Source organism: Orussus abietinus, unplaced genomic scaffold, assembly GCF_000612105.2.
Source record: "Orussus abietinus isolate OABI.00-Male unplaced genomic scaffold, Oabi_2.0 scaffold150, whole genome shotgun sequence".
NCBI classification, from domain to species: domain Eukaryota; kingdom Metazoa; phylum Arthropoda; class Insecta; order Hymenoptera; family Orussidae; genus Orussus; species Orussus abietinus.
The window spans coordinates 102,054-127,936 of record NW_019394335.1 but is presented as its reverse complement, the minus strand read 5'-3'; the positions used below and the strand labels follow the sequence as shown (position 1 = coordinate 127,936).

The 25,883-nt window shown below is 44.9% G+C and overlaps 2 protein-coding genes across 3 annotated transcripts in view; both read left to right on the top strand.

Annotated features, from left to right (window-relative positions):
• The window catches only part of LOC105702286 (WD repeat-containing protein 47), a 66,828-nt gene extending 50,297 nt beyond the window's left edge, over positions 1 to 16,531 (top strand). The window contains exons 6-10 of one of the 2 annotated variants that reach the window (XM_023431817.1): positions 11,220 to 11,416; positions 13,695 to 13,864; positions 14,122 to 14,429; positions 14,707 to 14,929; positions 15,890 to 16,531. In XM_023431817.1, the coding sequence (XP_023287585.1) occupies positions 11,220 to 11,416; positions 13,695 to 13,864; positions 14,122 to 14,429; positions 14,707 to 14,929; positions 15,890 to 16,035 (1,044 nt within the window). In that variant the 3' untranslated portion in view covers positions 16,036 to 16,531. Of the gene's footprint in view, positions 1 to 11,219; positions 11,417 to 13,694; positions 13,865 to 14,121; positions 14,430 to 14,688; positions 14,930 to 15,889 lie in introns of both variants that reach the window. The other variant, XM_023431816.1, reaches the window with a different exon arrangement.
• A 2,925-nt stretch (positions 16,532 to 19,456) lies between these two features.
• On the top strand, positions 19,457 to 25,848 carry LOC105702297 (neurofilament heavy polypeptide). The gene is made up of 5 exons (XM_023431819.1): positions 19,457 to 19,634; positions 20,878 to 21,581; positions 22,236 to 22,688; positions 22,770 to 22,942; positions 23,941 to 25,848. The coding sequence occupies exons 2-5, from the start codon at positions 21,545 to 21,547 to the stop codon at positions 25,546 to 25,548; spliced, it is 2,271 nt and encodes a 756-aa protein (XP_023287587.1). The 5' UTR covers positions 19,457 to 19,634; positions 20,878 to 21,544; the 3' UTR covers positions 25,549 to 25,848.
• The last annotated feature ends 35 nt before the right edge of the window (positions 25,849 to 25,883 follow it).

The following is a 25,883-nucleotide window of genomic DNA, read 5'->3' as shown; positions in this document are numbered from 1 at the left end:
ATGGAGGTAACGGGTCTTTTCTGTCCTTTTCGTAAAAGAGAGAATATACAAGTGACGAGGAGCTTACATTTAATATGCAAAATAAGATACAAACAGTTTTAAGAGGAAATCAACTAGAAGTACTGAAAGAAAAATGGAGGGCGGCGCCAAATCGCGAGAATAGCGACTACATTTTTTTTTTCTTTTTTCTCCGATAAAAAGAGTAATATACAAGTAACGACAGCCACACGTGAAGTGTCGAAATTCACAATACAAAATAGAGAGTAAATAATTTTTAACAAATATGAACGTTAAGAGAAAAGTGATGCGCGATGGAGTAGAGATTAGGGGTCTTCTTTGTCTTTTTCGTGAAAAGGGGGAACACGCAAGTGCCGATAAACACACGCGAGGTGTCTCGACGCGTCCGCCGTTCTCACTTCCGGCGAATAATCGCTTCGGCTTTCCACGGGTGGATAAAAATTCCCAAAGGAAGAGTCAGCGGGTGGCCTCGCGGGGGGAAACAAAATGCCGCACGGTGAAAGCTCGCCTTAATGTCCCGAGGAGGCCGCCTTTTGTTTTTCCCCGACGCGTGGGCGCGTCTTCGATTGATAAGAGATTAAAAGGAGTCGCCTCTATGAACTTACTCGCGATGGAGAGCATTTTTATTCCCGCTGAATTTCCAACGTCGATCCCAGAGATTTCAATAACCACGGATACTGTAAATCAAGGAGATAAGATCCCGCGACGTGCCGGCCGTTTCCAACACTCGATACATTTCATTGAAATTAATGCGCGAGGCGCGGCGAGACGCGACCACTTTATGTCGATCCTGAAGAGGTTCAAGAAGTGAATAAAAATGATGGAGAGAAATAAAAAGTACGAAGAGATATCCCGGTGGACGAAATCGGTGAACTCGAGCGCGATCGAGCCGAGGCCGAGGAGGAGGGCGAGCGTGGCGTTGGAATCGGAAATTAGAGGGGGAAGTGGGTCGCTCTTCAACTACTGGAAGTCACTCGGCAAGAACGTGGCTACGCACTCCTTGGCCGCACCGAGTAGAGTACAGTCGAGGTAGAAGTACGGAGTCGTAAAAGTCGTCCCAAGCGAGAGTCCCCTAGAATGTCCCGAATTCGAGGACCATCCCCGAAGTGTCCGCGGCGATCTTCAGCGACGAAAGAACATTAAGAAGAAAAACCGTTCCGGAGGGCATGAGCATTCTCAGCAGACTTCCAAGTGGTTCCAGGGGGTGTAAAGTGAGTGCCGAGACTTGAAGCACAGTGAAGGATCATCTTGAAGACCTTCAAGAAGAAGGCTGAGGATTATCCTCGCCAATCCTTGACACTTGGAAATAATGATATCAGGACGTTAACGATACCTAATAACGCGGGAATACCATTGATTATCTCGGGAGAGGAAGAATAAGATAAGATAGGAATAATAAAAAAAAAAAAGAAGAAACATAAAAGTCCACCAGTGGAACCGTAGAAATAGGCGAGCGGGCACCGTCCGTTCATCCGGATCGCTCATCCACGCGGTCTTCGGGATCACCGCTTTTCCCACGGACTTTCTCCCCGAAGAGAGGAGGCCCCTGGACTTTCGCGGGCCTTGGCGTCGAAAAGCCCAGGGTGGGCCACCTGAAAGATGGCCAGGACCCCGGGAGCGAAGCAGGGTTGAAGGGTGGAGGCCAGGTTTCGATTCAGGTGCAGGTCGTAGGGCAGCGATCATGGGGGACCTGCGGATTCTGGGTCCCAGGATGGACCCGCGATTCGGGAGCGAGCCGAAACGTCGACCCTGGCCCCCCGTGTACCGAAACCCCCCACAGCCCCCGAGGGGTCCATCCTTGTGCTACCGACCCGTCCCCTTGGACGCCTTCGCCCCCTGGATGCACCCCCCAGTGGCCGACTACAACTACATCCCCGCACCTGGCCGACTGCCCAACAAAGGCCGTGACTACTATTACCTGGCGCCGATCTATCGAAACGGCACCGCACCCCCCAGCCCCCAGGCCCTCCCCCTCCCGCCGGTGGGCCTGGCCCCTCGGGGGATGATGCTCCTGGAGAAGACCCCCCGCGAACACGCCAAGAACTCCGGCGGGACTGGACCTCCCTGCACCTGCTCGGTCGGCAGGACCAGGTCGCTCGAGGATGTCAGGAGCGAGGTCAGCGAGTGGGAGGAATACGATGACGAAAACGGGAACCACGTTATGGGGGACAAACGACGCCCCGGCATGCGGCCCAGGAGGTCTATGGAGAACCTCCTCGACGTGGATGCTGGGGAGTCCACCTTCCGCGGACACGCCAACCCCAGGGGGCGCGAGAGGACTGGAAGGAGACGAGGAAGCTACATGGTTGGTTACCTATGTCGGGCACTAGAGTATCTCTCTTTAGGGTCGTGTTCTTCGACGGAGGATATGTCTTTTTCAAAGGGGTGCGGGTCCCCTTTCGTGCCAGGCGAGCAGAAAGATAATTCATGGGGTGATAACGTGATGGGAAGCGGCGTTTGTGACGCTTTTCTCTGAACTGAATGTTATGAATCTTTTGAAATTTTACTACTTGACTGTGGAGACCCTGACGAAGGTCCTTGCATTCATAATATTTCATTTTTTCAATTGGAAAACGTTTTTTTATTTTTTTTATTTCGTACGATAAAGAGGAATTCGTGAGTAGCGGGGCTGGTAGGTGACGAGGAAGCTGCGCGGTTCGTTACGTATATCGGGCACTAGGGTATCTCTCGTCAGGGTTGTTTTTTGACGAAGGATATGTCTTTTTGGAAGGGGTACAAGACCCCTTTCGTGCCTGGCGCGCAGAAAGATAATTCATGGGGTGATAACGTGATGGGAAGCGGCGTTTGTGACGCTTTTCTCTGAACTAAATGTTATGAATCTTTTGAAATTTTACTACTTGACTGTGGAGACCCTGATGAAGGTCCTTGCATCCATGACATTTCATTTTTTCAATTTGGAAACTTTTTTTTTTATTTCGTACGATAAAGAGGAATTCGTGAGTAGCGGGGCTGGTAGGTGACGAGGAAGCTGCGCGGTTCGTTACGTATATCGGGCACTAGGGTATCTCTCTTCAGGGTTGTTTTTTGACGAAGGATATGTCTTTTTGGAAGAGGTACAAGACCCCTTCGTGCCCGGCGCGCAGAAAGACAATTCCTGGGGTGATAACGTAATGGGAAGCGGCGTTTGTGACGCTTTTCTCTGAACTGAATGTTATGAATCGTTTGAAATTTCACTACTTGACTGTGGAGACTCTGATGAAAGTCCTTGCACCCTTGACATTTCATTTTTTTAATTTGAAAACGTTTTTTATTTTTTTTTTTATTTTTTTTATTTCGTACGATAAAGAGGAAATCGTGAGTAGAGGGGCTGGCAGGTGACGAGGAAGCTACGCGGTTCGTTACGTATGTCGGGCACTAGGGTATCTTTCTTCAGGGTTAAGTTTTTTACGGAGGATATGTCTTTTTGGAAGGGGTACAGGACCCCTTCGGGTCCAACGCGCGCAGAAAGATAATTCATGGGCTTAAGGTGATGGAAAATCGTTTATGAAATTTTACTCCGAACTTGGTGTTACGAATTGTCTGAAATTTCACCACGTGGATATGGAGGTCTTGAGAAAAGTCCTTATACCCAAGTCCACGACAGGGGGGGATTGCCCCCAATCAGGGACACCGAGGAACAAGCGATTGCAAACACTCAAACCGGCTGCGCCTTTTCTTGCATATCTTGCAGCGCCTTATCTTTTATCCCACATCTAGTGTCGTTCTTGTCCGCCTTGTGGAGACAGGGCAAGAGCACAAGGTGTCCGGTAGGATTTCAGGTGTTTTCAACCGATCGGCCCCCTCTTACCGGATATGCAACCGATTGCAACGCGTTGCACCGCTCGCAATTGCGCGCCGGCAGGTACCGATTATCGATACCCGATCGCTCGCAATTGTTGCACCTGAGCGCGACAAAACCGTCACCGGTGATCCCTCGCTCGATAATTTCCCTTTCTGGCCCAATGAATCGCCGTTTCCTTTGATTTCGCGCTTAGTTAAGCCTCGAGGTTCTGCGAGAAAAAGAGAAAAACTGGGAATAAAAAGCTAATCATCCCCAGGGGAAAAGGGGGTCCCGATTTTGCGCGGGTTCCACTTTGCTAATTGGCGCGTGGAGCCGCCTCGTAGAGCTTCTTCGCGGTTGTTTGGATTTTTCTTTTTTTTTTTTTCTTTTACCTTTACTTGGCTTAATTACCGGTTAGGTCCAAGACTGGATCCGTCGATATCGATTTCCCTTATCAGGAGGCCGTCCATCGAAAGGTGTCGACGGGGGGGCGGTGTTCGACCGGCGCGTGATTGCCCATCATCCGATATCGAACTGGATCCGAGATACTAATTGGATTTTCTCCTCGGATCGGCGGTCCCCTGCCTTTCCCCTCGATATCTCGTATCGCGATCCCGCGACTCTATATATCCCGAATAATGGGACCGGTAGTCTCTGGAAACGAGAGTGACTTTTCCCGACATGAGATCGCCTCCTCGCTTTCTCACCTCGCGATCGATTCCCCTCTCCTGCTCTTTCGTCGGCAATTATCCCGGGTTGTACCCCATTCCTAACCTCTAAACGCGGCCGTTCGATATTAATTATCAAGGAGATGATCCCGACCACCGTTTCTCCTATTTAAGGTGAAGTGAAACACGTCGAGGAACTTGATCGACGTCGATAAAGGAGATTTTTCTAAATGCCTACGTCGCCGACGTTCGTTTTTATATTGACAGCTGTGTCGAATTATATTGGGTATTGTACCAAATGGCATACTCAACCTGTCTGTTTCGTACAATAATTATAAAGAAATCGAAGTTAAACTCCAGAAATCCTCTGGATTCATGATTTCTGGGGCCCTAATTGACTGCAGAGGGACCCCCTGCGCCATCTGTGATTCCCAGGTCAATGAAATTTTCACTCCGAGACCTCGTATTCCCATCGTTTTAGCATAGAAGCGCATACAACACTTTTTTTGCCTTTATCCCGTTCAAATGCGAGTTTATCGACTACCAGAGTGTTCTAAATCGTCATAAAATTGTCCTAACTGTTTCGATTCTCGTATCGGAGCCTTCGATAATTGTATATTGATCAAAATATGAGAGCTCGACGCCATTTTGGTTCTGATCTGGGCCGAGTTAAACAATTTTTTTTTGAAATCCAAATTTTGAATGTGTCAGGACAATTCTTAGACGATCAGGAGTGANTTAAAAAATGTATAAAATTAGGACTGGGTCTGATAGGCGTTATAAAAGTGTGCCGCAACCCGGATGTAGCGGCGGTTTCTCCGTCTCCTAGTTTTCCGAAAACCAGGGTCGACCTCGGCTAGAAAACCGTCTAGGCAGTCGTTTGTCAACCTTTCGCTCGCTTCTCCTCCACGGGTGACGGGCATAATTCTCTTTATACTGCCGAGTTGATGGACAGTGATCCCTCGATCGCGTCTGACAGCGTTACATCGAAACCCCCGACGTTGCGCGAGCTAACGACGTACACTGACGGACATGAGTGCCTTTCCATCTTGCACTAGCGTATCACATCTGCAGGGCAGGCATTCATGTCTCCCACTGTACAACGCGGCACTCCGTCGCCAAGGCGGGCCGTAAATAATTGGATATCTTTGGAGCTAACGGGCCGTTCGCATCGGAGAAAAGGCGCCTTAAATCTCCCCGTTAAACGCTCCGGTCGTTGCAAACTGCCCTGCTGTCGTTTGGTTCTTTTGGCCCGGGGAAAATCGCCGGTAAACGGCTCGTTATTTGCAAAATAAACCGCGCAAAATGCCGTTAACGTCGAACAACGAAATGCCAGCGACTCAAAGGGCTTTTTTATTACGAGGATGAAAACGAGACTTAACGGCATGTAGAGACGATATTATATTTTTCGATATCGATACGCCTAAAATGATAAATCGATAAACAGAAAGACTGCACGTAAGAAAAAGAATTCACGATCATGACAAGATATTTCACTTACTTTGACGAGTATGAACGTTTGAATATGAGAGACTAGAAAATTTTTGTTCAACGACGTTTTTGTTATATCGATAACATAAACTATTACTTTACTGAGACGACACAAATTCTATTCCCGATTGGAATATTTTATTCCGGCAGCAAGAAATTGTATATCGCTTATTGGTTTGAGTAGACATAAGAATAAGTCCTTTGCTGAGGATGCAAATGTCTTTTTTTTTTTACAATTCCTTGACGAGCATCATATTTTATATGCATTCATATTCGTCATTTTCTTGGGCAACTTTTGCCATTAATTCGAGCCTAATCGCGTCGCTATGATTTATCATAATTTATCCGTGATTACATCCAGAATGTGATGGAAAATGGTATAAATAATTTCTTCGTAAGAAGATCGCGGAGAGCATAAAAAATGTGAAAAGTGAAAGCCACGCCGGGAAATTATGTAAATGCGGAGTTAAAAAGTGAAACGATGTCGAGGCATTCGTCATGAGCAGCTGACCTGTACGAAACGCCGCAACGAAGCGGCGTTAAGGTGCCTTTTTACGTAACCGATCGCCCGAGTAAGGCGAATGTGCACGGAAGCGGTAATTAAGGATCAGCCTTAGAAAGAGGATGTCCTTAAGAGCGGCCGTAAATTTCCGCCGTGTACATTACAACGAAAATAATTGGGCGTAATTGTGCGCCACGTCGGGATTAATCTTCTCCTTAATTCGCAATAAAAAAGCAGCACTTTCACCTCCCCGCGTTATTACCGATTAACAATCAAGACCTCTGCCTTTCTCTCGGGAAAACCGACGGGTAAATCGGGCCCGTGAAATGTAAGTAAACAAATAAATACGTAAATAAATCGCCGTAGCGGGCGACTTTCTGTCCATAAAATGGCGGCCTAATTCATTTCGGAAAACGAAACGCGGTCCCGGGGGCTTTTACACGGTCTTTTAATCGATCCGGTTCCCCTCGTAAAGCTCGAGAGAGAGCTGCCGATTTCCATTTATCTCTCGAGTTGCCGTGTTTAATGGAAAATGCGACGACTCGCGGCTTTACGGCGACAAAATGGCGCGAGGGCTGAGTGCGCGTCGCTTCCTTTGTCGGGACTTTTCCGCGTCCTTTGCCTTTAAAGTCCGAGTTTCTCGTTATTTCGGAGGCGCTTTACGAAACCTCTGCCCTCTTTCGGCGATTAATCCGGATTATCGAGGGGCTCTTTTCTTGGGGGGTCTCTGCGAAGTCATGCAGTCGTAATGCACCTTGCACGCTGTGCACCTGTTACGTCCCAGATCCCGCCACGACACGATTTTACGATTTCCTCGGCTCTCCGACTTCTCTCAGTTCTTAAACGCGAGGAGAAAATTTATCCCCTGTGGGGACAGTTTATTGGGCCGTCCCAAACGCTCGGTCGCCATTATCAATGAACTTTGAAGAAACGTCGCGAGCAAGGCAATCAAAGTTTGTAATATAACGTCAGTCAATAATCGATAAATAGTAGGCAGTCAGTCAATAATCTAAAGGTGGCTGCACTTGTGACGATAAATCGTGGCAATAAACTGGGCAAACCTATATGTACAGATTTAATTGACGTCTGGCTAAAGGTGGTAACGTACATAGCAATGAACCGTGCAAACCGATAAGTACAAATTTAACTGTTGTTATTAACACTCGATGAAATGTAGTTGTCACTGGTGAATGTTGCAGCCGTGAATACAATCTGCAGACATTATAGATTTTTCATTGCTTATCTAACTAAAGCATTTCTACAGGTACATTTTGCTGCCCATTTTCACGTATCTCATATTTCTCGAAGCGAGCTTAATCCTTTTAGTGCCGGACAACGATATATCGTCGTTTTACAAGTACTAATTACTTTAGCTGGCGCTGAAAAAGTTAATTATTTATTATAATTGTGAATTATTCTTCTGGCGAAATTTTTGGCCATTCACTTCACGGCAGAATTTTCGGAATGTCCTTGCTCCTAATAAAAGCAAGGAGGAAGTCCTCTCCTGAATTTGGTTGCTGATACAATGCAACAAGAATTGCGACCTAGCCGGATCTCAAGAAATAATTTTTGTTTACGTAAGTTACCTTGACGGCCGCGAAACATGTCCACCTTTCACGTATTTCATATTTCTCGAAGCGAGCTTAATCCTTTTAGTGCCGGACAACGATATGTCATCGTTTTACAAGTACTAACTACTTTGGCTGGCACTAAAAAGGTTAATAATTTATTATAATTATGAATTATTCTTCTGGCAAAATTTTTGGCCATTCACTTCACGGCAGAATTTTCAGGATGTCCTCGCTACTAATAAAAGCAAAGAGGAACTCCTCTCCTGAATTTGGTTGCTGAAAACGATGCAACAAGAATTGCGACCTGGTCGGGTCTCAAGAAATAATTTTCATTTACGTAAGTCGCCTTAAGGTGAAGTGAAACACGTTAAAGAACTTGATCGACGTCGATGAAGAAGATTTTTCTAAATGCCTACGTTGCCGACGTTCGTTTTTATATTGACAGCTGTGTCGAATTATATTGGATGTTGTACCAAATGGCATACTCCATCTGTCGTTTTCGTACAATAATTATACAGAAATCGAAGTAAAACTCCAGAAATTCTCTGGATTCGTGCTTTCTGGGGCCCTAATTGACTGCAGAAAGACCCCCTGCGCCATCTGTGATTTCCAGGTCAATTAAATTTTCACTCCGAGACCTCGTATTAGTATCCTTTTAGCATAAAAGCGCATACAACACTTTTTTGCCTTTATCCCGTTCAAATGCGAGTTTATCCATTACCAGAGTGTTCTAAATTCTCGTAAAATTGTCCTGACTCTTTCGATTCTCATATCAGAGTCTTCGATAATTGTATATTGATCGAAATATGAGAGCTCGACGCCATTTTGGTTTTTGTCTGGGCTGAGTTAAACAATTTTTTCTACAAATCCAAATTGTGAGTATGTCCGGACAATTTTTATATGATCAGGAGTGATGTGTCAAAGTTTTGGACAGTTTGGTCCAATACCCTTAAAAAAAAAGTGTTGTATTCGAATCGACTGATTTGAAGGGGGTTTCACTTCACCTTAACGCCGATCGAAGTATGTCCACCTTTCGAGGTGGAACCAGCAGGTTTCCCGTCAATCGGCATTCTGTTGGGTGCCGGATATCGCAGTCGCGAAACGCGGCCCGTTTAACGGTCCGTTTCGTTACTCCTCGCGACATGCGTTGAAATAACTCATGGTAAAAAATTTTACTCGCTTCAGAAAATCTAAAGACTTGAAAATGGACCAACAAACATTTTTACCGGAAGTGCTGAATGGACCACAAAAAGAGGTCGGACTTATGCAATCATTCACTGGGGCAACGCGATTTATATTCATAGTTGCAATGAGGAAATTCGGTAGTTTTTTTTCCCCCGCTGAATCTATACATAATATAAAATGAAACCCGGGTAGGCGTCTGTGTTTTTTGTTTCAACTAATCTCGAGAACCACTGAACGGATTGTAATGCGGTTTTACTATTATCTAAAGTACACCAAGAATAGTCGATGAAAGTTTACAAACATTTTTGCACCCCTCGTAACTGAAGATTCACATTGAAAAACATAAAGTGGGAAAATTATTAATTATACAGAACATTGTGTATTTATCGTATTAGTGCGTATATATGGTACAATGGCGGACATGAATGCCTCCCCTGCAGATACGGCATCGCCTGTGCAGGATGGGAGGGCATTGATGTCTCCCAGTGTACAATGGCGGACATAAATGCCTCCCCTGCAGATACGGCATCGCCTGTGCAGGATGGGAGGGCATTGATGTCTCCCAGCGTACAATTCTTGATAAACAGGAATCGAGCTGACCTGAGTCCTTAGTGAAACATGAAAAATAGCTATGTAAACGCTTTCTTGGCTTCCTTGTGAAGCTGCTGGGTTGCTTGTTATTAATTTATTTATACTAATATATTCATACTAGCGGCAGCAAATTGTATATCGCTCATTAGCAAACATGTTCGCTGTTCGGGATTATTATATTACTGTAGTAAAAGCAAAGGTTTATCAGCAACGCTGTTCTTTCCGGCGAGCGCAAACGTCCTTTCCTTTGTCCAGGTACCGGACATACTTTGCACTTGTCCCGGATTATTACTAATTTCTTCTGTTCCTGGCAAAACTGATACCCGTACGCGAGAAAGTGGAAACGTCGTTTGAAACGACGAGATGGCCGCGGACGATGGTTACGCCGTCGTAAGCATCGAAACCGGACCTTGAAGAGCTGTCCTTTTTTAACGAGGTTTCCTGGAGTGGACTTTAATACCGAGTCTCGAAAGAGCACTTTATTAACCGGGCTCAAAAGAGTACTTTATTAACCCGACGCGAAATAGTACCTTATTATCGAGAGACCAAGAGTGGTCTTTATTAACGGGTCAAGGATCGGCCTTCTTTAACGAGTTTCCGTTAAACAGTCAACCTACGGTCAGGAAAAATAATTAACAGTCGCAATAAAAAAAAAACATTCAACTTCCTTCAGGAGCGACGACGTACTTGAAAACGAACAACGAATTTCTCGTGCAAAAATGTTTTCCCTGCGTGGGCGCGACAAAGAAAAAATCGGGATAACACAATTTATATTCATGGTTGCAATATTTTCTTCTAGTAACCACGGGTTTTATATCGCCCATTTAATAGAGTAATTGCACAGTTATTTTTTTTTTAACTGTTGCTACAAAATAATATATCCTATTCAGCAAGCACATTTTAATACGATTGCACACACTTTCGCTGTCGGTGCAATTATCACCGCGGTAGGAGATAAAACTGTGCCAATGTTTTTATTTCCATGCAATCTCATTGATGAACATTTTATATACATACGTATCTCTCGTTTCCTTCCATATTTATCGTGATTTATCCGAGGTTATACTTGCATATATGAGATGAAAAACGGCAAAGATAATTTCATTGTCTAATGGTCATGGAAGAATCCTTCTCGTCGTTAATGACGTTCCAGTTGATGCGCCGTTAAACAATTATATATATATANATTTATTTATTTTTTTAAAACTCATTTCCTGTAATCCCGTGCCCCGAGTGAAACGCTGAGATCCCGTCCGAGAGATAGAGCGATGGGTTCTGAGCCGATGGGCACTGGCAATGGCGTTAACAAGAATTTGCGTTGCTAATTGGGAGGTAATCGGACCGAGGGTGCGTCCGGATCTAGAGTAAGAGGCACCGGTGAAAAGGAGAAAATGATTTCTTTGTCATTGCAGCAAGAGCCCAGGCCGGATTTGGACGTCAGCAACGGAAGCGGCAATGGCGGTCGGCCCAGGTTCGTCCCCGTCACGGCCCTCGAAGACGTCCAGGCGGTCCGCTGTGCGGAATTTCATCCGCACGGTAAGCTCTATGCGGTCGGCTCGAATTCGAAGACCCTGCGAATATGCGCCTACCCGAAACTCAACGACGTACGGTAAGTCAGAAGTCCTTCTTGAACTGAATTAAAAAAAAAACTCGGTAGAGTTTCGCGCCAAATACAAACATGTATATATATATATAGAGAGAGAAGCGCGAAATTCACATATCCGACGCGACACTGAGAAAACGTACTTGTTAAATATAACCAATTTTGTGCTGAAAATATCTAAGCAACCCTGTAAATATGGGACAAATTTCGTTGTTGGAATCAACCGAGTGAACTTGGCTGCAATGTTATGATTAATAATAACAAACCCACACGGTTATGGTAGCTAATCTCATGCCCGATTCCACTAACCTCGGTTAAAAAGCTAATCCTCGATTAGAACGAGTTGCACATTTCACCACATTTTATCGGCAGGTTAATTTCCGTTAACCGCCGTTTAGATTAACCGGCGAAATTTGATCGTTTAGCTTCGGTTAATCGAACTTCAACCTAAAAACTGGACAAACGCGAGAAAAAAAATGGATTAGATTGAAGATGTATTAACCCCTTCTTATGACGAAACGAATGAGGACTTTTTTTTTTATTTCATTTACAATTTCTTAATGATCAAGGTACGCCTGAAAATATTTTATATTCTTAACCAAAGATTTTTACTTCTTGAGGTATGTCAAATAATTTGTTGCTTGAAGCTTGTGGGACTTCGTGTCTCGATAAGGACGCATCTATCTTACTTTCTAGTCGACCAATCACGACTATCAGCTGATCGGGTGAGCGCGTTCACCGAAAATTCAATTGACTTCGTGAGTGGTGAATACGATCACTTAATCACCCTCATATCACTTTATTGTTTTACCACTTCTGCGTAATCAAGGAAGTTCGTAAATTTCAAATTAACAAACAAATGGCAACATGATGTCAGACGGTTAATATTTATTAATTTCACGTTGTATAATTTTTTCTTAGCTTGAAAGAAAATTGGTTTTGTCATTATGAATTTCACGTTATATCATTTTTTTCTTGGTTTGAAGGAAAATTGAATTTGTTATTGTTAATTTCGCGTTATATCATTTTTTTTCTTCGCTTGAAAGATAATTGGATTATAGAGGGTTAACGGACAATTCGTTGGGCTTTGCTTATGGGTCTAAGGAGGATCTTCGAATAGCGCTTGGAGAAAGTTTCGCGGGAGAGAGAAAAAAAACGCCTCATTAACGACGAGGTCGAGGCATCGCGAAAGCGGAGGAAGAGAGGGAAGGAGGGGTGCAGGGAAATTATGGTGACGTCCCCCAACGGGCGCCATTTTCCCGGCGTTGCGTCGCCTTGCGTCACGCGATTATGGTCGTGTCGTTAAAGTCCCGAGAAGGAGGATCGTTTCGACGGGCGAACCGGTCGAGAGAGAGAAAAGTGGTCTCCATGCCGTGATAGCGGAGTAAATGTCGTCGAGCTTGTTGATAACGACGCCAGCAATTGCTGGAAATGGCGATACATCGCGTAACGACGAGTCTAAGTATAAGTAGCGACGCCTTTGAGGCGGAATCAAGGATACTTTCATGAGATAAGAGATATGAAAGGAATAAGAAATAAGAATAAAACGGAATCAACGATACTATCGTGAAATAAGAGATAAGAATAAAGGTATAAATGACGAGTAAAAAGACAATTATGGTCTTCATCTTGTAAATTCGAGTCTTACAAGACTCAGACCGATTTTCCTCGTCACTACCTCTCAAGATTATCACTATCTTCGTCTTGGTCTATCTCGGTTGAATCTTGTTCTTGATTTGCAATGATCAAGTCTTGGCAAAAAGTGCAAAACCAAAAACGAAAAGGGTCAATGCAAGACCAATTCTTCTCATCACTATATAAGGGTTTAGACGATGATTTAATCATCTTGAGGGTGAATCGCAAAAGAGAATCTTGAAGATGCAAATTGCGGTTCCCCCGATTTCGTTGCATCCTACCGTGGGAAAAAAAAACGGCGTCAAGTCGCTCGCGCACTTGGACGAGTGGGAAAGATTGCCCGTAATTAGATCGACCGTAAAACTCCCTGAGAAAGTGACGGTCCGCGCCGCCATCTTGGTTCCCTTCGTCAAAGTTCCCGGTTTCCAATTAACGCATACGTGGAAAACGCGAGCTCTGGGAAGAAAGGAAAGCACGTCAATCAGGGAAAAAGAAAGGAAAATCCCGCGATGCAGTCGGGAAAATGGCGGAGCGCCCGTGCCGCGCGACCTTTCCTGTGCAGGCGTCGAAGTCTCCTCCCTTTACCAAGAAAATGCGCTTTTCTTGTGTAACTTTTCATGGATATTGAAACGTATTCTCTCTTTTGCAGTGAGGATCATCAAACGTACCAGCCTACGGTCCTCTTCAAGAGGACGAAGCATCATAAAGGCTCCATTTATTGCCTCGCATGGACCCCCGATGGCCAACTCATGGCGACCGGAAGTAACGACAAGACGGTGAAGTTGATGAGATTCAACGCTGACACTTCCAACTTGGAAGGTAAATCTCTACTTTAGCGTGTAGACTTTAGTATCTAAGTCTATACTTAACTATACACGCAGGATACGTTTCCAAATATGCAATATCCAGAAGTATTTACCTAAGAAAAAGATATTATAAATCATGGTTTAGTGCCTATACAATAAAAATTAAAAAGATAATAATAATTCGGCGCCGAGTTTAACCGCTAGTTTTTAATGCAAGAATAATTGAGTCTAGAACATCGTGTCAACACCTTTTCCATGAAATCCTTGCAGGGCAAGAGGTAGAGCTGACGATGCACGACGGGACGGTGCGCGACCTGTGCTTCCTGGAGGACACGTCGAACAAATCTAGCTTGCTCATCAGCGGTGGAGCAGGAGACTGCAAGATCTATGTTACCGACTGCGCAACCGGAACTCCTTTCCAAGCCCTTAGTGGACACAGCGGGCCCGTGTTGACCCTCTACAACTGGGGAGGCGCCATGTTCGTGAGCGGCTCCCAAGACAAGACCGTGAGGTTCTGGGACCTGAGGACGAGAGGATGCGTCAACATGGTCACCCCCGCGACGGTCCCCGGGAGCAGGGTAATTGGAAGCCACCAACACACTGATAACACCCTGACGATCACCCAAGCACCTCATTCGAACCCGAAGCACGCCCTCTATTTGCGTTTCTTTCAGTTTTTTTCCGTTTCCGCCGTCCGATGAGGTACCCGTCCCGTTTACTCGCACCTCCATCGCTCATACGCAGCCTTTGCACCGGAGCTGGCTCCATTCGGGATGGGTACTTCGTCGGACACCCTTGAAGAAGCTGTGGAACTGTACGAATCCCCTCTGTGAGCAGCATTTGATCCCGTTGCAGGTCGGCAGCCCTGTGGCAGCTCTTTGTGTGGATCCTTCGGGGAGACTGCTGGTTTCTGGCCACGAAGACAGTAGCTGCGTCCTCTTCGACATCAGGGGAGGCAGGACCGTGCAGTGCTTTAAACCCCATGCTGCGGATATAAGGAGCATCAGGTTCTCCCCTTCGGCTTATTATCTCCTCACCGGGGGATATGATAACAAACTCGTGCTCACCGACCTGCAGGGTGAGGGTCCCAGTGGATCTTGGATGCGTTTTGTCCGGGTCGAAGAATTCAGAGGTCTCGTGGAAGTCTTGATAATGTGTTGCCGCTTGATGCTCTAAATTAACACACCTGGAACGAGGGTAGAGAGAGATTGCACGTGTGTGGGTCGGCACCTCACATGTGAGGGAAGGCGGACATGTCTAGAAAGACGGGTACTGAGTAAGATGAACGTTTGTTAGTAGGGTGTGATAAAATTCATGACCGCGGTTTACACATCAATGTCCTTTTTGAAAATAATGTCGAAAACTGTAGAAGTTCTTTCTACGGTGGATACCTTGTTATCATTTATTGAAAAGTAGCCAACCTGGCGCGTTAATTAGCGGAATGCAAATCAGCTAGGCTCTGTTGATTGTGGTGTACAAACAAGACAACTTCGCTGTTTTAGTTGAAAATTGAGTCGAAGAGTATAATTTTTATACAACTGTAGAATTTTCTCTGCGGTGCATAATTTACCTAGAATAATTCATTGAAAAACAGTAACTTCTGCCGTCTGCGGCGTAGAGGCATAACAACTTACAGTGTGCTCTTTGATTCGCATTCCACCAATCGACGCTCCTGGATAGCTATTTCTCAACTAATTATTACAGGTAAACTATGCATTTTAAAGAAAACCTCTACAGTATTCTTACTCTAATTTCAATAAGTATAACGATATGGTGAAGCACGATCACGAATTCTATTACACCTTGTACATCGCTTTAAAATGTATGCCTCATTTCCATACGTGTGCTTTCCGCGTATATGGAAATGAAGCATAAGATACTTGAAGAGATGACTACAGCGCCGCCATCCGTTAAGTAGGCGTACTATTCAGCATCAATCGTCCGTATCCTTCTAGACTTCTACGAAGACTTCTCAATTCTTTCTCTGCGTCAAATTAATCTAGTAATTAACGCGTTACATTATTAATTGTGATTATAGGTGACTTGACGATGCCATTGCCCAGCGTCGTCGTAGCCCAGCACCAAGACAAAGTAATTTCCGGGCGCTGGCACCCGACGGAGTTCTCCTTCCTCAGCACCTCTGCCGATAAGACGGCGACTCTCTGGGCCCTACCTCCGGTCTAGGACTCGACTCCGAAGAATGCCTCGAAGAGCGCTCGTTATTTATTTCCTCACGACCCGGTCGTCTTCCGTTCGAGATGGCCGATTATCTGAGATGAGCGTAGCAAGTCGGTAGGGTAGATCCCCGGGAAGAAGTCGACCGACGACGAGGAGCGCCGCGACGACGGGGGTCCTCGAAAGACCCTCGTCCTGTCGACGACTTCGCCCTTGAACGGGCTCGCTTCCTTAAGCGACTTTAACCATGACCAATTAAAATCCATTAACACCCTGCGCTCGTCTCGAACACCGCGAACAGCTGATCGCGGTCGCAAGTCAAGACAGAAATCAGCGAGAACTTGAAAAAGAGGCAGGATTAATAGCGCTTAAGGCGATGTGAAAGTGGCGTCAAAGAGGTCTCGTTGATGAAACTTTTCTCCTAACTGAATGTACCAAGTCGTTTCAAACCTGACAATGTAAATATGGAAGCTGTAAGAAAGGTCCTGACGCCCACAAAATTTCAATTTTTTTTTTCTTTTTAATTTCTTTATAGATACTTTCAAAATTGTTTATAAGACATGGAATTTCATGAGTGTAGAGACCTTCCTTATAGCCTTCATGTTCGCGTTGTAAGGTTTGAAATGATTCGGTACACCCAATTCGTAGATAAGTTTCATGAACGATTGAGCTTTCGGATGCCGCTTTCACCTTAAGGCACCCGGATTAATCATTACAGTAACGGAATCAAAGTTAACGCCGAGACACCCTCGTCCGGTGTCGAGAAAGAGCGGAAACGAAGAAGAGCGGAGAACAGAGGGCAGGAAAGCGAAAGACACTCTGGAGGTCTCATGCCCGAAATCGGGACGCATCGGCAGAAATTGTATCGGTCGCATGCTTCGAGAAGGCTTTAAATGGCCATCGGAAGACGGAACGAACCCGAAGAAGACTGTGCTGAGGAGTACTCGACCCCTGCAGCCTCTTCAGCGACCTAGTAGCGCGTTGAATCAAAGGACGGCGAAGAATCCTGAAATGCAGGCGCTATCCTTCGGGCTATTTTATTTTCCTTTTTCCTTTTCTCGATAAGAATTGATTTCTTGCTGACACCTTATTGTACATACAATGACTCGCGTTTACGGGTGGTTGATATTTTCAGAGACTCCCCGCGCTCAGTCGGTGAGATTCGTCGGTTCTCCGGTATACCTCCTAGGCCTTGTACCTTAATTCCCAAGGAAAGTCATTCGACTCTTCAGCATGTTCGGTTCTTTTAACCTCCGTACCTGTCCCGTGACTCCTCTAGCTTTACTCCTCGGCTTTAATTCTGCGAGACATGCCAAATAAGGGGCTCTTCCGGAACGGAAGAGCCCCGAGGGGGCGACGCGACGTTCCGTGTTCTCGATCAAGGCGTAGTATTTTTTAACGATATATATATATATAGATACCATACAGCGGTAAGAAATTAATAAACGGATTCGCAAGAACTAGGCTTAAGCTATCGCCGAGGTTTGTATGTCGCGATCCTGGGACTTGTAAATCTATGACCTCGAATTTCCTTTTACGCGGGGGAGAGAAACCCGAGGAAACTCATATTGAAAGAGACCAATGAAAGGACGAGGACGGGCGAGCTGAGAATCAATAAACAGAGTATTAACGGGACAACTTTGTTCTTCGTCTTCTTGCGCCGATGTCGAGGGCCTTGGATTTAATTTAAAAAGAAAAGAAAATCTACGGCTTTACGCCATGCGAACCTTATCTTATGTGGTCGGTCTCTATACCTTTTGTCGTGTATAAATGACTCGATGACTTTGGATCAATCATCATACAAGACTTTGTATAGACGTTCGCTTCCGTGTAGCAACTCGTGCCTTCTGTCTTGGCTGCTTTCGACGGTGAACATTGATTACCACACTCTAACCTGACCCCTCACCATTTCCTACTTTGTTGCTCCACATTGTTAATAATCAACAGGAATTTTACACCGCCCTCCTGTACCGGAGACGTGCACGAGTCATTTATTAATAATCGAGAGTATTACGCCCGGCGACCAAACTTGGTCATCGCAAACTGCATAGTAACTTATAACTTTGTACTTTTCTCCCTGTAGATATATATAACGTAACAGTGTCACGTTTTAATTTAAGCAATACATTCCTGTTATTAAAATCAACCGTGTGTCTGTGTCTTTCTGCCGGCGAGAGACGAACCCTGAGTTTTACCTGAGGAACTCTTCGGGAACTTTCGGAAAAATTGCGGTTTCCTTCGACAACGTTCCCATACGGTGAACGGTGAAGAATTCTGCGGATGCGGAACTGACGAGGATGAGCCACGTGGACTCGTAGGCTCTTTTGTCACCTAGTAGTTTTTAATAGTACACCTTCAACCACTCATAGAGCCTGAATTTCAGGCATGGATGCCTGGATGTCAGTCATGGATGGATGGATCCATAAAGGGTTGGAAGCCAACCCTTGGTGAGGCCGATGGTGCCCTTTTCGACCATGGTCGCGTGCGGCAAGTTCTTCTATTGGGTCGATGCATAAGTCATTGCGCATTTTTTCAAATATAAAAATGCGCGCAGAAATTAAATGTTTTAGCATAACGTTATGTGTTATTTTAAAGAGAAATCTTTGCTCTACAAGACAGCGTGTTAATACTTTTGTTAGATTTAATTTTTGTGAATTTTCGACGAATTTTCGGCATTTCTCCGTCAGTCGAGGAGCGTTCGACCCTGAAGAAGGAGATATCAAAACCCAGATGGCCCGTTCTACTCAAGACATCTCTCGATGGTAAAAACCTAGAAAAACCAAATAATTGAAGGATCCAAAGGACCAATTTTCGGCATTTCTCCGTCAATCGAGGAGCGCTAGACCCTGAAGAAGGAGGTGTCTTATCATAACCCAAATGACCCGTCCTACTCAAGACATCTCTCGATGGTGAAAACCTAGAAAAACCAAATAATTGAAGGATCCAAAGGACCAATTTTCGATATTTCTCCGTCAATCAAGGAGAGCTCGACACTGAAAAAGGAGGTGTCTTATCATAACCCAGATGGCCCGTCCTACTCAAGACATCTCCCGATGGTAAAAACCTAGAAAAACCAAATAATTGAAGGATCCAAAGGACCTATTTTCGGCATTTCTCTGTCAGTCGAGGAGCATTCGACCCTGAAGAAAGAGGTGTCTTATCATAACCCAAATGACCCGTCCTACTCAAGACATCTCCCGATGGTGAAAACCTAGAAAAACCAAATAATTGAAGGATCCAAAGGACCAATTTTCGGCATTTCTCCGTCAATCGAGAAGAGCTCGACCCTGAAGAAGGAGGCTCGCTTGACCGAGAAGGAATTAAAGTTCGCCGAGGAGCGACGATTGCGTGGGTGTGAGTCAGCTACGCGGAGGATTGCCGAGAGGAGAGAGGAAAGTAAACTTTGCGGGAGTCGGCTTCCTCGGCTCGCGCGAGCTCGCACCAGCTCGCACGTGCGACTGCGCCCATTCAATTCCTAACGAGTTAAACGCTAGCCTCGCTCCGACTACGACGTCCTCGACTTCGCCCATTTTTTCTTTCCTGCGACCGTCCGAGTCTCCTGAAGTTTTCTCCTCCGAGTTCCTCTGGATTTTTGGCACGTTCCGTCGGTGAGTTTCCCTCCTCTCTCTGTCTCTCCGCTGTTTTCGACTTTGTAAATAAACTAATCACGGCACTACACATTGCCATGCATAAATTCGTGTGTTGTAAACAAGACCCTTTTCTTGAAATGATACTTGTTCATTATCTTCCTTACACTTTAGTTTTCTTAATTTCATTAATTACTATTTATATCTCGTGTTTTGGTATTAACATGGTGTACGCGAAAGTTCTTGTACCGTTAGTGCGTTCTGTTAGTTAATCATTGCCATTTAAAAATGTTTAAGAATAATGCGGATGAAAAGTGAAAATAGGCATACTCGAGGGAATTTGTATTGAACGCGTTTTTTATTTTCTTACACTTCTTTTTATTTTAATTACTATTTACATCCCATTTTGATATTACCACGGTGCATGCGAAAGTTCTTGTAGCGTTAATGCGTTCTGTTAGTTAATCATTGCCATTTAAAAATGTTTAAGAATAGTGCGGATGAAAAGTGAAAATAGGCATACTCGAGGGAATTTGTATTGAACGCGTTTTTTATTTTCTTGCACTTTGTTTTATTTTAATTACTATTCACATCCCATTTTGATATTACCACGGTGCATGCAAAAGTTCTTGTTAGCGTTAGTGCGTTCTGTTAGTTAATCATTGCCATTTAAAAGGGTTTAAGAATAGTACTGATGAAAAGTGAAAATAGTCATACTCGAGGGAATTTGTATTGAACGCGTTTTTTATTTTCTTGCACTGCGTTTTATTTTAATTACTATTTACATCCCATTTTGCTATTACCACGGTGCATGCAAAAGTTCTTTTTAGCGTTAGTGCGTTCTGTTAGTAAATCATTAACATTTAGAGGGTTGTAAGAGCAGTGTAGATAAAAAGTGAAAACAAATGTGTTTCAAACACGTAAGGGTACTCCGTGAAAAAAATCGGAAGAACGAATAATATCTAATAATTCATTTTAACTTAAAGCTTTCGCTTTCAAAGCGCGTGGCGACTGTGCCCCGATTTGTCTCTCACTTTCAATTTCTTCATAAAATAGTGAAACATCGAATCCGAGTACTCAGGGAGTTTAATTGAAATTCGAGTTATTTGCCATTCCGCTGATCGTTGATGTTTCGGCAAAGCTTGCTTAATCAGCCGAATTGTTTCACGTTATCAGCACGTTCTTCGTGAGCCTCTTTCTAAATTTTCCCCGCAGCTCTAAGACGTCTATCGAATAAATAATAATTATCTTTCCTCGCTTTCAGAGAGATTGCCTATAGCCTCTTCTTCGAGATCAGAGGTCCAGGGGAGAGAGAAATACCGAAGACCCTGAAGAGACAGGACCAAGAAGAGGAAGAGCCGCCACGTCACTGCTCCAGAAACGCAGCCGAGAGTCGCTCGCATAAATCGACGGAGACGTGGCTTAATTGTACCGAGCCAATCAAATTTAATAAGCAAGGAGGAAAGACGGAGAATAACGTCATCGACCCAAAAGCACGTTGATTCGCGCCTAAATCTGCAAGAGCCATTTCCGAGTTTCGCGTTTCGATCGACAACAATAGGTCCTTTGTTGCTCGTCTAAGCAGTTCTGGTATACTCGAATCGAGAAGTGTCTGAAATACCGAAAGATAGGACGAATTTGGCTCCCTTTGCCCGCCTTGTTATCACTCCCGGCAGACAAGGAGTTATCACAAACGGATCCCGCGCGTCCTGTTGCGCTGATAACGCGGCTCGTCCGCGGGTTTCGGCTCTTTTCTTCAGTCTCGACTGGCTCGAAATTCTGCACAAGATTGTCCTCGAGGGGCCGCAAATGAATCGATCGGCTGTCGTCATCGATATCGGGAAGAAACATCGGCGATAAGGAGTCGCCGGCCGCCCATGGGGCTTCGCGGTGACGCGCGTCCACCCGACAGAGGACAATAAACCAGCAGAATGGGTCGCGACGCCGATGTCATCGGCATTCTTCGGGGTAATTATACCTTTTTTTTCTTTGCGATGAATATTTTTAGCACGCATATTAGATTTGGACATTTTTTTTTCCCGAGAAGAAACGGCAAAATTGGGGAAAGGGATTCCTGCTCCGAGAGGCTGGATACGAGTCCTGGACCGTTCTCAAGGAGGATTTAATTTATTATCAATGTTATCGACCCATTGTATCGGTGTTAATGTCGGGTCGAATTTGGGACAATTTGCCGAACGTGTCGGCACGTCGATCTAAATTGAATCGTCGTAGACATGTATGACGGTGGAGTGAGGTCCCCTTTATTGCGCGGCCATGTTTAATTGGAATTAAGAGTGAAGGAACTTCTTTTCTCCTTCGATCGGTGGCTTTGACAAATAAAAGAAATTTCCCTTCTTTGGGACTAATGGTTCCTGAAGATCTTGGGAGATGGGAACTGATCGAAAATGCCGTATCTAATTACAATTAAAATTCATCAGGCCTTATTCTCCCTGATTAATTTTTCAATGTTTCAAGACGCATTTTTCCTTCAGAAGTGATCCTGGAGTACCTAAAAAAACGTGATCAAATCGAAGATGCTACCCCTAATTGGAATTGAAATTCTAAGGACCTTATTCTTCCCGATAAATTTTCTTCCATTTTTAAAAAGAATCTCTTCCACAGAACTGGCGCAGTTCTTGGAGTCCTTGGGAGATGCGAATCTCCCGGCCAACCTCGAGGCCACCAGAGGAAACCTCCTCTCCAGGGCCAAGACGACTCTGGTGGCGGTGACGACCGGACCTTCCTCATCTCCAGGACCCTATCTCGACATGAACCCTGGGAAAGGTCTCTCCCTAGTCGGAAGAACGGAAGACCTCGAGGAGTACGTGGGAGCCGAGGAGCCCCAGGTTCAAGCTCCTCAGGACTATTACGAGACCTTCCAGGAACTGGACAAGTCCAGGCCGGAATCCTTACAGGAGGACCCTGCTAAGGAGGAATCCGAAAACTTGCTCCAGGAAATCTACATGAATTTCCCAGCGGCTCAGACCAAGAGCAAGTGCCAGAAATGTGGACCCCTGCAACGCAAAGAGGGAAAAAAGCTCTTCGTATTTGAACAGTTCAGAGGCTGCTGGGTCGGTATGTGGCCTCTTTCATTTCTTTCTTTGTGTCAATTTAACGTAAGTTACCAGTTCAATGATCCTTAATTTGATTTTTAAGGGTTGGTGGGCTCTCATCTCTTGATTTATGGAAATGAACGAGATAACAAGCCGTGCTCTGTCGTCCCTATTCGAGGATGCACCACAAGACCAGCTCCTTACATCACTCCTCGAGACCCCAAAAGGGGTGAATCCGCCTTCGAGATCTTATGTCCTGGCAACAAAACACTTCAGGTGGATTATTTTTAATTAAAAATTTGGTGCATTTAAAACGAAACGCGAATTAATAAGAATTATTAGGTATTATTAATTAGTCCAGCAATTTTCTCAAGAAATGCCCTCACTACTCGATGCAGGTTCCATTGGGCATTGTTATTTTTCAAGATCTTATGACCTGACAACAAAACACTTCAGGTGGATTATTTTTAATTAAAAATTCGGTGCATTTCAAATGAAACGTGAATTAATAAGAATTATTAGGCATTATTAATTAGTCCAGCAATTTTCTCAAGAAATGCCCTCACATACTCGATGCAGGTTCCTTTGAGCATTATTATTTTTCGAGATCTTCTATCCTGGCAACAAAATACTTCAGGTGGATTATTTTTAATTAAAATTTCGGTGCATTTCAAATGAAACGTCCGAATTAATAAGAATTATTAGATATTATTAATTATTCCAGTAATTTTCTCAAGAAATGCCCTCACACATTCGATGCAGGTTCCTTTGAGCATTATTATTTTTCGTAATATTATTCGTTCACTTTAAATGACAGCAATTACCAGAACAATACCCTAACGCTAACGAGCAAGTTTACGGAAATTGTTTCAATATTAACACCAAGTTAAATATAAACAATGATTTACTATAAGAAAAAAATTGGGATGATACCAATAATAATGAGCGATGTCAATGTCAAATTCCGCAAACCAGGTGGATTGACTTTTAAAACAACAAATTAAAATTAAGTAACGCTAACGAGAGTGTTTGCATACATTCTGGCAATACTAAAACACAAATATGAATGCAAATAATAAACTGTAAAAAAGGACTCTCCTAATCGAGTTCCTTTCATAACATGGGAATTTACACGTACCATGAAGAGTGTCATAAAAAGCGTAACTTCGAAAACAAAACTTAAATGTCCAGAAAATGTATTACTGGACGTGAAGAATATGTTCCATAAAAGATCTCCATTTAATGACCGTTCCTAATAGCCGGTATATTTGCAGTTCATCGCCAGGACTCCGAAGGACATGGTGCAATGGGTGAGCGTGACTTCTCAGATGGCAGGGACCGAAACCGAAAATAGGCAAAAGTTCTCATTGCCTTCCGTCTCCTCCCCATCCGGAGAAACCGCAGAAAAGGACTCTAGCAAGGATACGACCTGCGGCAGCGAGAAGAACCAGGAGATGGGATCCGTCGTCCTTGACGATAAAGGAGAGTCGAAGCGTCCTCCAGTAAAGGATCGCCTGGAGGCGAAGGAGAATCCTGAAAAATCCGACATTTCGAAGAAGAACGGACAAACTGAACCACCACCTCCCCTTCCTGCAAGGATTCCCCGACGTCTGCCCGCGTTGCCCCAGGAAAGGGTCAGCACATCCTACGACGTGATGGAGGACGACGAGGACGAGATATACCATAAAATCGAGGACCTCCGGGAATCGAATTACCAGAATTGCGCGGTAGGAGTTTCGGCAAAGAAGAATAAAGCTGGGATTAAAGCGAGGGAGTCCTCCTCCTCGCAGGAGGCTTCGCCTAAGAAAAAGGGTAAGAAATCTAAGGAAAAGAAGAACAAGCCCCAAACTAACTCGGAGGACGTGGAACTTTACGACGACGTGCAATCGGTCCTTCGGAGTAAGAAGTCGAAGAACGAGAGCCAGGATAGAGTGCAACAGGTGGCTGCGAAAGCGGCCTCGAAGGAAATAGGACCCGCTGATCCTGTTTGCTCGACGACGCCAAAGAAAGAGGATAAAGAGAAGCAGGAGGAAGGAAAGTCGAAATCGCCCCAGAAGAGGTCCTTCCTGGACAGGGTGAGGAACAAACGCGACTCCCCGAAGAAGGAGGAGAAGAAGGAGAAGAGGAACGCCCCGGTCTCGGAGCCTGCCAACGAATTGCCGATTTATGACGATATCAGCGAGATAAAGAATGCAAAGAAGGCCGTAGAACCTGAAGAATTGCCGGAATACAGTTTCCCTCCTCATCCTAGGCCGGTTTATTCTAACGGAGCTCAGGAGAACGTCGTCCTGCAGGAAGAGATCTACGACGACGTGACGAACTTCCAGGAGGAGAGGAGGAAGCTCCTCAAGGACTCGGGCCCGAAGAGCGTGGAATCCCTGAAAGCGATGTTCCAAAATGACGAGGAAAAGCGGGTCGAGGGTATGAAAGAGGTGCTAGACAAGATACCACCGAGGATCGAGGCGATGGAAGAGGAGATCGAGCACTATCAGACTCCTAGAGCGGACCTTGTTCCCGTTGTTGAAGGACTCTACGACGACGTTGCCCTCTTGGTAGACTTCACGGCTCGTCAGCGGGAGGTTGCCAAGGGTGCGAGTCCTGAAAAGGAAAAGAGACATTGGAATAGATTCACCAGTGGGAAGAAGAAATCGGAGGCTACGGGCAATGATTTGAGCAGAAAGGACGACTCGAAAAAGGACGTCGAAGGTGACAAAACGGGAGAACCTGAAGAGGGATGCGCCACTGTTGACGAACAGCAACAGATTCGTATGAACACTTTCCAGAAATTAATTAGCAAAATGGAGAGCTCTTTAGGGAAGCCACCAGTTAAGGCTGCTGCGATGGAGCAGACCAGAGTACTTTCTCCGAACACCGTCTCATAATGAATCTCATTCTTGGACGATCGTTTTATGACTCGCGTCCAAGTCAAGTCAAACTTGCGAGAGCTGCTTTCAGACTGTTTTTTGTCGATAGGATACGCACAAGAAATTTCGCTAGCTACTTGCTAGGGTAGATTCAACTTGCGGTTCACTATCAATAAATTTGCGCAAGTTCGCCTCCAAAATCGTGGACACTACCGGGAAGAGTTGTTTGAAAGCAGCTCTCCCAAGTTTCACTTGCAGGTGGATACGAGCAAAGGTGTAATGACGTCTTCAAAGTGATCCTTTGTAATTCATGGGAATCCACCCCGGGTGTACATAATCTTGTTTCAGATGTG